The 14,686-nt window shown below is 35.3% G+C and overlaps 1 protein-coding gene across 2 annotated transcripts in view; it reads right to left on the bottom strand.

Moving 5' to 3' along the window:
- VAV3 (vav guanine nucleotide exchange factor 3) overlaps nt 1–14,686 on the bottom strand; it is a 389,657-nt gene that overhangs the window by 27,069 nt on the left and 347,902 nt on the right. For both annotated transcript variants that reach the window (XM_012466320.3, XM_021667516.2), the window contains exons 22-24: nt 8,915–8,949; nt 2,615–2,731; nt 1,968–2,055 (exon numbers count right to left, since the gene is read on the bottom strand). In XM_012466320.3, the coding sequence (XP_012321743.1) occupies nt 1,968–2,055; nt 2,615–2,731; nt 8,915–8,949 (240 nt within the window). The remainder of the gene's footprint in view (nt 1–1,967; nt 2,056–2,614; nt 2,732–8,914; nt 8,950–14,686) is intronic.

Here is a 14,686-nt window from a genome sequence, read left to right on the forward strand (position 1 = left end):
TTTTTTGAATGCTGGGACTGTACTGCTTTCATTATAATCACAGCTTTACATGCAGATAGAAACTCAGGCATCCATGTCTATTAATCCAGGTCACCGTAGTATTACTGGCTTTTCACATCTAACCTTGGCTTCTGAAGAACTTCCTTGAGCTGAACCCAGGTGACACAAAGCTAAATTGATTGGCCCTTTCCAGCAACTATTCCTTTTCATCTTCTTTGCTTGTCTCCTCTGATGGGAGTTACTTTTGCTGCTTTCAAAGTCTGCAAGGCTGGCATTTATCTTTGGCCCTGCAGCAGTTTTTTTCCTTTTCTTTTTCTTTTGAGATGGAGTTTTGCTCTGTTGCCCAGGCTAGAGTGTCATAGTGTGATCTCAGCTCACCACAACCTCTGCCTCCCAGATTCAAGTGATTCTCCCCTGCAGCAGTTTTTTTAAGTCCCATATTGACTGTAACACTGTGGAGCAGCCTCATTACCAGCCAAGGAAGTTCTGCAGGTGAAAGCTCAAGCTGGTGTGTCTTGCAGAGATGTGGAGAGCCCCTGTGCATGCTTTCATCATGTCTCAGCTGTGCCTGTCATTCATTATTTGTGCATCCACTTGCCACCTCCTTCCAGGTTTTCATTTTATGAAGAACCTCCTCTGGTCCAATTCTCTCTGTGCTCAGCCTACTTGTTTCAACAGAATGTAAGTCACTTCCAGCAGGGAAGATGCCTGGATCTTGGTTACAAATTTGACAGAGTTTACATTTTCCAGGACACGACCTTGCTGCCCATCCTTAGATTTTGAACTGGGAATGATCTTTACATCCACAGAGATTTTCTTATTTGTCTTTCAACTCAAGATGCTTCAATTTCTTTAAAACACTGACACCTGCCTTGAAGCAGTTCTAAATTTTTGGATAAGGTATTCGAGCTGGCCTACTTTGTAAGGCTCCCTTACACTCAGTTTAACTTTATTGTTAACAACTGCAAAGTGCTTTGAGATGTTTTCTGGAAGGATGCAGTATGTATCATTTGATTAATGCTTCAATCAATGAGTGGTCCTTCTCACTGTTGCTCAAAGTACTTAGCAGTGCAAATGCATCTTATGTCCTATATCCAAATTCTTCATTATCTCAAGAAACTACCAAACTTGAGAAACACACTTGAGACCATTTAAGGAAATGTGAACTTACAGTTTACTGTTAGCAATACATATGTGATGACATATACACATCGTTTAAATGACATACATGAAATATTCTTCTACGCTAACAAGAGTATGAATAAGTTGTATTTTTTTAAATTGTGGGAATAATCCTTATTCATTTGATGTGTTTTGACAATATACTATTTCCATTTAAATATACAATTCCTATGAAATATCAACTGTTAAGTGGCAAAAATGTTACCTTGTTAATGCATAATTATCCGAGGTAATAAATGAGAAACACAGCAGAGATCACTTAAAATAGCAGAAAAATACAAAAATCTTTTCAATTTGACTTTATTACATTTTATATAAATAGAACCTAAATGATAGACTTATTTTACTAATTACAACTTTTTGTGTTATGATTTAAAATGCTGTCTTCTGCCTGAATCAGGACATAGATACAAAGGAAGAAAAAAGAAGAAAGAAAGGTATATTAAAAATCTGCTGTGTCATTTAAACACAAACCAAAACTCATACAAATAGAAGTTTATTGTATTTATATTTGAATTTGGCATTGCTCTAAGTGTCATAAAAATATAGACCGAAAGTTATCTAAAACCTGCAAACAATTTATAATGAAGAATATGATTTGAGCAATATAAAACTTAGAGATTTTTAAATTAGAATTTTCAGGATTGTGTTGCAAAATTAGAATATGATTCTCTTTAAGTAATTTTTCAGTTAACCAAATATCCAAGAAACTACAGAATTAAAATGACCTTTCTAACAAAAGAAAAATAAGGATCCTAGATTGAAAAGAAATAATCAATGCTTACCATTAAACTTTTAAATTTTCTATTTTCTGCAATGTGAAAAAAGCCATCTCTTGTTAAAATCTTGATGTGCTTTGCTTCATTATTGTACCTGTGGGCAATGAATAACTTATGAATATAAATGTGTTTTTAATCAGTAGAAATCAATAATTACCAGAGGGCATGCCCCAATAACATTATAGGAATTAATTCTGCAGACAAAATATATACCTATGCCAATACGCTGGTGACAGCTAATTAACAAAATATATTTACTAGATTGGTTGAAGATACAACCAATATTTGAAGTGAGAAGGAAGATTGGATTTGACTAATCATTATGCTCAATTTATTAAGTTCAGTTTGAAAACAGAAAAATAAGACAAAAATTGAGAAATTTATACTGTTAGAATTTACTAGAAATAGATACAAATCAAACCACAAAAATACAATGTTATGAAAGAAATCGAATATGCCAATTAGCAGCCTATAACACTTATTACTGTTTTTCTAAGAGATATTTTCAAGTATTAATGAACTGTCTGGATAGGTGCATTATTTCTGCTGCAATTAGAACTTCGGTTTTCAACTTCAGTGTTATGCATGTCAGATGGTCTATGCAATTATAAAAACAGGAAATCTATTTCTGCAAAAGTACTTGTCCTACTTACTTAATGCTAATTGCATATTCTCCTGACTCTTTGGTCCTGTGCCTCACAAGGTAAGTACTATTTACCCTATTAATAAGTTCAGTCTCTGCTTGCAATCTTTCCATTGCTCCAGCATACCTGTAAAACACAATGACACAGAAATTTTGGATAATATACCTGGAAGAGAACAGAGGCTAAAAGTAAGCATCTCTCAATATTTAATTTAGTGGCAGATTTGAGCTGTTGGTAATTTTATACTAATTACATTGTTTAAGAAAAATAAATCAGAAAAAAGGTCCTTTAATATGTCCAAACACAAACGTTCTACAAAGCTAACAACAGCAAAATGAACAGTGCCTAATACCCACTAAGCACCTAGTAAATAAATAGGACAAAGAGGAGTCAGTAGGTATCAGGTTAAAAGACAGTGTGGAGAGCCTAGGGACAGGAAGGAAAAGGCTTGTAGAAAGACACTGCCCTGCATAAGATACATGGACAAACTTATTTTAGCTTTTCTATATAGACTATGAAATGAAATCTCCTTTAAGAGTCTTTTTTAAAGGAAATTCTAGTAACAATTAAGTTTTTTTTTTTAATTTTATTTTTTGTCAAAGCCATTTAACAAGTCTCTAGGAAATTAGAAAATTTCCCAACAATTAAGTTATTTTTAATAATTATTTTTTAATATGAGATTAATTCATATAGTCCACAATTTTGATAGCACATTTTCTTAAGAAGTTAGTAATGAGTAAAATTTAGTTTTAAAAGGTAGATATTTTTAAAACCAGAATTTAATCTCCCTAGACTTTGTTGGCCATAAACAAATTCCATAATCACTATAATAATAAAAGGCTCAAATTTAATCTTAAAATATTCTTTAATGACCCCTCCCTCACATCAAATATAGGTGTAAAATCTCCTGGCAACATACATCAGAGATTTTGGCCAAAAGAACTTAAAGGAAAAATTCTGTTTAGATTGGTTCTTTTTCAAAGTTAGTCAATAATTAACACAGCAGAAAATCCTCTGGTTCACATATAGACTCACGTAACTCAGTATGAACATCAACCTCCAACACAAACTAAATATTCATTTAAAATGCATATGGCAGGCATTCAATAAAAGTTTGTTGAGAGAGGACACGTTAGGTTTCCATCAAGTATAAAAGAGAAACTAAGGGCATTTTATGCAGATGGTACCTTGGGTTAAAAGAAAAGTTATAACAACTCATGAACTACTGGGACCTAGTATAATCTATCTGACTCATGCCTACCTCTCTTCAACTTTATCTCTTACATCCTCCATAACTAGTCTCCAGACTTCTTTCAGATCCAGGAATTTCTCAAGCTCCTTTTGAGCTTAGAGTCTTCTCACAGACTCCCTTGTCTGGAAACACTCACCCTCTATCAAGACAATATTCCTTCTCATTGTTCAGGTTTATAAGGGTCTTTTCTGACCATATCATCTAAAGAATGTTGTCCTGCATCTTGTACTACCTACTCCGTTATTCTCATTACAGTATCCCTATTTTCACGGCATTTATCACAACTAGTATTTAGTGTATGCATTTTTATCAAAGTTATACATTAACATGGTTTTCAAAGTCCATTCACATTATAATAATTACAATGAAAAAGCAGCAGTATTCCATTAGACCAGCATTATACTCCAAGTCCCATTTCAAACACTGTACCTAGTTTTTATTTCTACTTGTCTATTTCTAAACAATTATATGACAATTTCTTATCAATTTTAGATGATTTCAGGAAGAAAAATCATCTTCCCCCTGCCACCTGTGCTCACTCCTTTATAGTGCTGTTCCTCACTCTTGTCTTTCTGTAACCTCTACAAAGCCAAGCTGTCATCTGGCCCAGTTTTGGCATGGTGTCCATTCAAAGAATATCTGCCCTCCAAAATAAAATTGCTTATGTTTTTGTTTATTCAAGTTCTTTGTCTCTATCACAGATTCTTTCCAAATTCTCCAAAAACACCTCCCAATAATACATTTTTCAACACCATTGCTATGGTTCGAATGCAGACTGTTGTCAAAATGCAGCCGAAACTTTCATGCACAAAATTTAAAGTATTATATAAAATTACCTTCAGGCTTTGTGTATAAGGTATATATGAAACATAAATACATTTTGTGTTTAGACTTGGGTCCCATCCTGAATATATCTCATATGTATATGCAAATATTCCAAAATCTGAAAAAAATCTGAAATTTGGTCTCAAGCATTTTGAATAAGGGATACTTAACCTATAGCTATATTAACTGGATTAGGACAACCAAATAATCTACCTGTTAAACTTCTCTGTGGAGACTTTTCTTCTGAGCCCTCCACTCTCTTCTAATTGATACTGCTTGCTCTACTAAGCCTGTTGACTTACTGTAGTCCCCATATACTTCTCTTTGCTCTCCCGTCCTGGCTTCTGTATCTCCCTCTTCCTTGGTTTACAAGCTCATCCTTCAGTTTTCTGTAAATATATACAGGGTGTAACACTCTAAAGTCCCACATCTATAAAAATATTTTATTTTACCTAGTAATTCATAGTTTGGCTATGAATATTATTAAAATATTCATTGTTTGGCTATTGGGTAAAGAGTTCTAGATGAGAAATTATTTTGCCTCTCAAATAATAATACATTGATCCATTGTCTTTTAACTTCCATTCAATGCCATTTCTAATTCTCTGTATGTGATCTGATTTGTTTCTCCCTAGAAACCTTCAGATTCTGAATTCTCTATACTGCAAAATTTCATGATAATGTGGGGTTTTTTTTAATATACATTTTTCTGGCCTTTTAGAAGCATCTTTAATTTGGAGCCGCATGTCTTTCAGTTCTGAGAAATTTCTGTATCATTTGTTTGATAATTGCTGTCCTCAGTTTTCTCCTTCTGGAATTACTACTACTTGAGTGCTGTATCCTCCGAGTCAATAGCTTAGTTTCCATATCATTTCTCCCATATTATCTATCTCAGACTTTTTAGAAGATTTGCTCTACTTTATTTTCCAAGTCTACAATATTTAACTTGTAAGAACTCCTTTTTATTTTGATTATTTTTTAAAACATCAAGCTTACTTCCAATGAACTTATGTTTTCTTTTAATTTTGAAGACGTAAATAAAAGTTTTTTAAGTCATCTGCTCACTCTAGTATGTATTTTCAAATTTCTTTCTTTTTTTTTATATTTAGTTCAAGGGTTTTCTCAAATGTACAGTTAATCTTTGTTGTTTGTTCCTACTTAAGAGGGATGCATCCACGATTGACTGGAAGCTCTGTGTGTGTGAGCACCAAAGTAGGTCCATTGTGTAGGAATCTGATCTTTGTTTTTTAGTTTTTTTGAGACAAAGCCTCACACTGTTGCCTGGGCTGGTGTGCAGTGGTGCAATCTTGGTTTGCTGCAATCTCTGCCTCCAGAGTTCAAGCAATTATCCTGCCTCAGCCTCCTGAGTAGCTAGGATTACAGGCACCCGCCATGACACTGGGCTAATTTTTTGTATTTTTAGTAGAGATGAGGTTTCACTATGTTGGCCAGGCTGGTCTCGACCTCCTGACCTCATGATCCATCTGCCTCAGCTTCCCAACATGCTGGGATTACAGGCGTGAGCGACTGCGCCCAGCCAGGTCTGATCATTTGATAAGCACCTGAGGACTGGGCTGGGAAACACCCACAGGTCTGGATTTTAGATTTTTAACTCTATTTTGTTTCTTTAGCCAAAAATCTTCCAAATTCCTGCCTGAATACCAAGACAGGGAAGTATGTATATATGGGACCCAGCTGCCATGGTGCTAAACCTGAGCTACACGAGAGAGCTGGAGAGCATCATCACTCAGTATACAGAGCCCTGTTTTCAGAATGGTATCTCCCCAGTCTCTGCTAGGCTTGATCTTTCCAAATCTAGGTTCTATATGATTCATCTTTTCCACATAATATAGCTTCTATCACCAGTGTCTCTTGCCACTGCAGGAAAAGGCAATTTGTCTGACTCCTAAGAGAAAAGGCAGGGACCCTGGCATCTATCTCTTGTTCTGCGTACAGATTTTCAGACAGTTCCCCAGTTTGCAGTTCCAAATCTCTTTCCTGTCTTTTGATACCCCAAAACATAGATTATTAAAGACAATCATCTTAATTTTCTATTTATTTCATTCTGTATGCAAAAGACAAAATTTACCTTGTGGAAACAACTTAGTTTTAAATGTAGAAATAATGAGTAGATAATAGAGTTGATGATACTTAACTTCTCAGTGACTTGAGAACTACCATACCATTATACAATGTAATTTTCTCTTAATAGTTTAGTATTTCTAAAACTGAAGCTTTTATTTTCTGGGGTAGTGATCATTTTGTTCCCTAGCAGAAGACATTTCACATCAAACTGCTTGCTTAGTTTAAATAGATTGTCCAGGTTGCTCAAGAAAAAAGTAAAAGTAATTTTAAAGTTCTACTATATCTTTATTTTTTCCTGTTTTCAAGGTTTTACCTCTGCCTGAACATTTTGCTTTTTTAAGAATAATATTATTATAACTGGTCATATTTTCAGTAGGATTTTACATACTGGCAAGGGTGCATTTTAAAACAAGGGTACAAAACCTATCCTCTGGTGCCCTGAAGGTTCTCAGGTACCTGATAAGTTTATTTCATAAAATCTATGCAGTTTGAGGTAGCAGTATTTATCCCTCAAACCATTACCTTTGTAACTATAATGCCCAGTTACATGAAAAATGGTGTAAGAGAAGAAACTAATCATCGCACTTTCAAGATTTTTAACAGTTCCTGATGTTTTTTAGTTTGATTGTCAATGCTATCGGCTCTGCTCTCCAAATATAATTTCTTTCAGGACTACAGTTTAAAATTCCACAGACACTAATGACTTCAAATTGTCTTCAATCAGGTAAAAATAAAGTACATTTCCAGTTCTATCACAAACCTGCTGCAATGTCTTCAGCAAGCTCAGTGCTGAGGCCCAGGGAGGGACCTCAGGGAGGGTAGACAGTAACTAGAGAAGGCAGAAGTGAGTGACTGCCAGAGGAGGGCAGGTGGGGTAGGACCCGAGCAGGAGAATCCCGAACCCTGCACAATGGATTCCTACACTTTAAAAAGTAACTCAGGATTTTCCATGCTTTTGTTACAGAACAGAAAATAATCAGAATATGTAAAAAAAAAAAAAAATCAGATAATTCACATGGTAACATGCAAACCCAACTAGTACTATAGATTCCCAGGATATTTCATTTATATACGTATTCTGAGCTCTCATTTTTATACATGTATTTTAATATCAAGAAAATCAAAATAGATTCATTCTTTTTAAGAGGAGTCAAATACAAAAGTCAGGAAAACAAATCAAAATGAGTAATGTGCCCACATTCTGTATTTTGGGGGCAGTAGAGCAATGTACAGATGGCATAACTTGGAATTCCAGCTTTACCACTCACTAGTTGCATGTTCTGTTTCTTTGTTTCTTCATGCATAAAAATAACAACACTCACCACTACTTTTCTTATATAAATGTCGAAGAAACAAAATAAAACACGTACAGTACAAAGCATATAGTAAATAGTATGTATTAGTTATTATAATCATAACTATTCTGGATCCTAAATGTATTTTTTAATAGTTAAAGATATCTAGAAAATAATAATTACCACCCACTACAATTCTTTGGTTTTGTTAATGATACTGTCAGCCTTTAAGTGGTAAGGATGCCCCATCCTTTTGACATATTTTGTTGCTCCCATATTGTATGTTGTAAATTTTATTTTTAGAAGCTACTATTGTCAGTCAGGAACAGTGGCTCACACCTGTAATCCCAGCATTTTGGAGGATCACTTGAGCCCAGGAGTTCAAGGCTGCAGTGAGTTACGACCACACCACTGCACTCCATCCTGGGTGACAGAGCAAGACCTCATCTCTAAAACAATAAAAAATTAAAAAAAGAATCTCCTACTGTCCTTTTTTGAGCTAATTTTTAGTTTCAGAAAATGAAATCATATTTTTTTCTCTCTGCTTTATTAAATCTCTAAAATATAAGGTACATATGCATATGTTCCATTCCTTTCTGTGGCTGTTATAAACTTTAAATGATCAGTCAAGGGCAACTGGGCACTCATGCATGTACATGCACCTCCCTCTCAGATAAAGATATGGAAAGGTCAGCAATACATGAATTCATTACAGTGTTTTGTTACATCTGAAAACACTGTTAGCCAAGACAAATGGAAATGGAATATGGTTTACTACCCCCACATTTAAGGCATCCTGGAGCTAAGGGTATGGTATTTCAACTTAGCTACATAAACATTTTTAATACTTACCAGGGTTGGCAAGAATAATCTACTGGTTTGGGCACCTAGGATATAAAAAGGCAAAAATAGATTAAGTTTACTTAAGGGAAGCTTTTAGAAATCAATCATTAATTCAGTTCAGCTGACTCAGCTCTATAAAACCCTAAGTAGCACAGTCCTGGAACTATCCATTGGCAATTTTATACAGAGTGAATCACAGTATATGTCAGAAAAGTAGAAAATAATTCATTTCACTTTAATTCATTCTTTCATTCATTTTACTGCCACTGTAACTCTAAGGGGAGAGATAGCAAGCAAATATGAACTAGAAACTTTTAATATTTATTATCAAGGCAATTTAATTCTATCAAAGAAAATTAAAGTGAAAACGTTATTAAGAAAACCAAATAGCACTTTACTTTTCCAAAGCATTAGGAAAACATGCAAAATAAACAGTATATACTGGATGTAGACTCTTACTTTGTAATGAATTCTAAATTCAGATTTAAAAATCTACCAACTAGAAACCTTTTATTCAGAAAAAAGGCATGGAAAATACTTATTTTTCCATTTTCTCACATAGAGCTTTGCACAAGGGAAAAATATTGCATTTCCTGTTCAAAGAAAGAAAGCAAACTTGTAGCTGCTGATGGTCAACTAGAAAATGAACAAAGACAAAGCAGGTATATTAATGTTAAAAATAAGAAATAAAATATATTCTACAGAGAGGATTACAAAGATTAAAAATCCCTAACAATAGGAGTACAGATAGTCTGTCTCATGTCCAAATCTTTGATATATACATTCCATGCTATTACTGGTATTTTTATATTTGGTGATTGAAAATAGTGTTCCCTCATTTGTAACAGTAAAATCTATAGTATTTCAGAGAACTGGCCAATGTGAATATGTCTCTAGCTATGCTAGTCTTTACACTGTGCTGTTACTATTTTGCCCTTCCAAGTTGAGTTATGTACAGGTTGAGCATCCCTTATCTGCAATGCTTGGGACTAGAGATGTTTCCAATTTTGGATTAAAAAAATTTAGAATATTTGCATTATGTTCAGCATCTCTAATCCAAAAACGTAAAATCTTACATGTTTCAGTGAACATTTCCTTTAAGTGTCATGTCAGAGCTCAAAAAGTTTAGACTTTAGAGCATTTCAGATCTCAGATTTCCAAATTAGGACTATTCAAGCTGTATCAAAAATCATCTTTCTAGTCAGAACATTTCTTTGATTATTAATATTCAAATATTTTTATCCTATGTATTACATTTTTAATATTACCACTTTGCAAAATCCAGATAAACAGCAATTAATATTGAAGGTAAATTACACCTATTCTAATCTTTCAAATAGTTTCTTACATAATTTTGTTTTCACAAATAAATTGATCTTCAATAGTTTCCCTTTTGATGATAAGATACACATGGCTTCTGAAATCTGATGGGAAAAATATTTCCTCTCCCCCTCTCCCTCTCTGTGTTCTTTAAAAGTATAATGTATGTGTTTATTCTTTTTTTTTGGGGGGGGGTTGCTGAGGGAGATAGTTGTTATTTAATGGAGAGAGAGTTGTTGCGGGAGAGAGTTGTTATTTAATGGGGAGAGAGTTGTTATTTAACGGGGGTAGAGTTGCTGGGAAGAGAGTTGTTATTTAATGCGAGAGAGTGGCTTGGGACTAGAGATGTTTTATAATGGGGACAGAATTGTTATTTAATGGGGAGAGAGTTGTTATTTAATGGAGATAGAGTTGTTGGGGGAGGGAGCTGTCATTTAATGGGGAGAGTGGTTGGGGGAGAGAGCTGTCATTTAATGAGGAGAGAGGTTTTCTTTTTTTTGTACTTTAAGTTCTGAGGTACATGTGCAGATCTTGCAGGATTGTTGCATAGATACACACATGCCATGGTGGTTTGCTGCCTCCATCTCTCTGTCACCTACATCAGGCATTTCTCCCAATGTTATCCTTCCCCAACCTCCCCACCCCCTGCTGTCCCTCCCTTAGCCCCTATCCCCCAACAGACACCAGTGTGTGATGTTGCCCCTCCCTGTGTCCCTGTGTTCTCATTGTTCAACACCTGCCTATGAGTGAGAACATGCAGTGTTTGGTTTTCTGTTCTTGTGTCAGTTTGCTGAGAATGATGGTTTCCAGGTTCATCCACATCCCTACAAAGGGCATGAACTCATCATTTTTTATGGCTGCATAGTATTCCATGGTGTACATGTGCCACATTTTCTTTGTCCAGTCTATCATCCATGGGCATTTGGGTTGGTTCCAGGACTTGGTTATTGTAAACAATGCCACAATAAACATACATGTGCTTTTCTTTATAATAGAATGATTTATAATCCTTTGGGTATATACCCAGTAATGGGATTGCTGGGTCAAATGGAATTTCTATTTCTAGGTCCTTGAGGAAGCGCCACACTGTCTTCCACAATGGTTGAACTAGTTTACACTCCCACCAACAGTGTAAAAGTGTTCCTATTTCTCCACATCCTCTCCAGCATCTGTTGTCTCCAGATTTTTTAATGATCGCCATTCTAACTGGCATGAGGTGGTATCTCAATGTGGTTTTGATTTGCATTTCTCTAATGACCTGTGATGATGAGCATTTTTTCATATGTTTGTTGGCCTCATAAGTGTCTTCTTTTGAAAACTGTCTCTTCAAGTCCTTCACCCACTTTTGAATGGGTTTGTTTAATTGTTTTCTTGTAAATCTGCTTTAGTTCTTTGTAGATTCTGGATATTAGCCCTTTGTCATATGGGTAGATTGCAAAATTTTTTTCCCATTCTTTTAGTTGCCAGTTCACTCTAATGATTGTTTTTTTTTGCTGGGCAGAAACTCTTAAGTTCAATTAGATCCCATTTGTCTATTTTGGCTTTTGTTGCCATTGCTTTTGTTGTAGTCATGAAGTCTTTGCCTATGCCTATGTCCTCAATGGTTTTGCCTAGGTTTACTTCTGGAGTTTTTATGGTGTTAGGTCTTATGTTTAAATCTTTAATCCATCTGGAGTTAATTTTACTGTAAGGTGTAAGAATGGGGCCCAGTTTCAGCTTTATGCACATTGCTAGACAATAGTTATCCCAACACCATTTATTAAACAGGGAATCATTTCCCCATTGCTTGTTTTTGTCAGGTTTGTAAAAGATCAGATGGTTTTAGATGTGTGGCATTACTTTTAAGATCTCTGTTCTGTTCTGTTGGTCTACATCTCTGTTTTGGTACCAGTATCCTGCTGTTTTGATTACTGTAGCCTTGTAGTATAGTTTGAAGTCAGGTAGCATGATGCCTCCAGCTTTGTTCTTTTTGCTTAGGATTGTCTTGGCTATTTCAGCTCTCTTTTGGTTCCATATGAAGTTTAAAGTGTTTTTTTTCAGTTCTGTGAAGAAGGTCAATGGTAGCTTAATGGGGATAGTACTGAATCTATAAATTACTTTGGGCAGTATGGCCATTTTCACAATATTGATTTTTCCTAACCAGGAGCATGGAATGTTTTTCCATCTGCCTGAGTCCTCTCTTATTTCCTTGAGCAGTGGTTTGTAGTTCTCCTTGAAGAGGTCCTTCACATCCTTTGTTAGTTGTATTCCTAAGTATTTTATTCTCTTTGTAGCAATTGTGAATGGCAGTTCACTCGTGATTTGGCTCTCTGTTGGTCTGTTATTGGTGTATAGAAATGCTTGTGATTTCTGCACATTGATTTTGTATCTTGAGACTTTGCTGAAGTTGCTTATCAGCTTAAGGAGATTTTGGGTTGAGACAATGGGTTCTTCTAAATATACAATTGTGTTGTCTGCAAATAGAGACAATTTGACTTCCTCTATTCCTAATTGAATACTCTTTATTTCTTTTTCTTGCCTGATTTCTCTGGCTAGAAATCCAATACTATGTTGAACAAGAATGGTGAGAGAGGGCATCCTTGTCTAGTGCCAGTTTTCAAAGGGAATGCTTTCAGTTTTTGCCCATTCAGTATCATATTGGCTGTGAGTTTGTAATAAATAGCTTTTATTATTTTGAGATATGTTCCATTGATACCTAGTTTATTGAGAGTTTTTAGCATAATGGGTTGTTGAATTTTGTCGAAGTGCTTCTCTGCATCTATTGAGATGATCATGTGGTTTTTGTCCTTGGTTCTGCTTATGTGATGGATTATGTTTATAGATTTGTATATGTTGAACCAGCCTTGTATCCCCAGGATGAAGCCTACTTGATCATGATGGATAAGCTTTTTGATGTGCTGTTGCAAGCAGTTTGCCAGTATTTTGTTGAAGATTTTTGCATCTATGTTCATCATGGATATTGGCCTAAAGTTTTCTTTTTCAGTTGTGTCTCTGCCAGGTTTTGGTATCAGGATGATGTTGGTCTCATAAAATGAGTTAGGGAGGATACCATTTTTTGGTATTGTTTGGAATAGTTTCATAAGGAATGGTACCAGCTCCTTTTTGTATTTCTGGTTGAACTTGTCTGGACCTGGACACTTTTTGGTTGGTAGGTTATTAATTGCTGCCTCAACTTCAGACCTTGTTAGTCTATTCAGGGATTCAACTTCTTCCTGGTTTAGTCTTGGGAGGGAGTACGTGTCCAGGAATTTATCCATTTCTTACAGGTTTATTGGGTTATGTGCATAGAGTTGTTTGTAGCAATCTCTGATGGTAGTTTGTATTTCTGTAGAATTGGTGGTGATATCGCCTTCATCATTTTTTATTGCATCTGTTAGATTCTTCTCTCTTTTCTATTAGTCTGGCTAACAGTCTATTTTGTTGATCTTTTCAAAAAATCAGCTCCTGGATTTATTGATTTTTTGAAGGGTTTTTTGTGTCTCTATCTCCTTCACTTCTGCTCTGATCGTAGTTATTTCTTGTCTTCTGCTAGCTTTTGAATTTTTTTTGATCTTGCTCCTCTAGCTCTTTCAATTTTGATGATAGGGTGTTGATTTTAGATCTGTCCTCGCTTGTCATGTGGGCATTTATTGCTATAAATTTCCCTCTAGACACTGCTTTAAATGTGTCCCAGAGATTCTGGTACGTTGTATCTTCACTCTTATTGATTTCAAAGAACATCTTTATTTCTGCCTTCATTTCATTGTTTATCCAGTCACCATTCAGGAGCAAGTTGTTCAGTTTCTATGTAGTTGTGTGGTTTTGCGTGAGTTTCTTAATCCTGAGTTCTGATTTGATTGCACTGTGGTCTGAGAGATAGTTATGACTTCCATTCTTCTGCGCTTGCTGAGGAGTAATTTACTTCCAATTTTAGAGTAAGTGTGATGTGGTGCTGAGAAGAATGTATATTCTGTGGATTTGGGGTGGAGAGTTCTATAGATGTCTATTAGGTCCACTTGGCCCAGATCTGTGTCTATGTCCTGGATATCCTTGTTGATTTTCTTTCTCATTCATCTGTCTAATATTGACAGTGGAGTATTAAAAGTCTCCTTCTGCTATTGTGTGGGAGTCTAAGTCTCTTGGTGGGTCGTTAAGAACTTGCTTTATATATCAGGGTGCTTCTGTACTGGGTGCGTATATATTTAGAATAGTTAGCTCTTCTTGTTGCATTGATCCTTTTACCATTATGTAATGCCCTTCTTTGTCTCTTTTGATCTTTGTTAAAGTCCATTTTATCAGAAACTAGGATTGTAACCCCTCCTTTTTTTTGCTCTCCATTTGCTTAGTAAATATTCCTCCATCCCTTTATTTTGAGTCTAGGTGTGTCCTTGTACATGAGAAAAGTCTCCTGAATATGGCACTCTGATGAGTCTCAACTTTTTAACCAGTTTGTCAGTCTGTGTCTTTTGATTGGGGCATTTA

The sequence above is a fragment of the Aotus nancymaae genome, unplaced genomic scaffold (genome assembly GCF_030222135.1).
Source record: "Aotus nancymaae isolate 86718 unplaced genomic scaffold, 86718_ANA_hifiasm-v0.15.2.pri h1tg000117l, whole genome shotgun sequence".
Classification (NCBI taxonomy): domain Eukaryota; kingdom Metazoa; phylum Chordata; class Mammalia; order Primates; family Aotidae; genus Aotus; species Aotus nancymaae.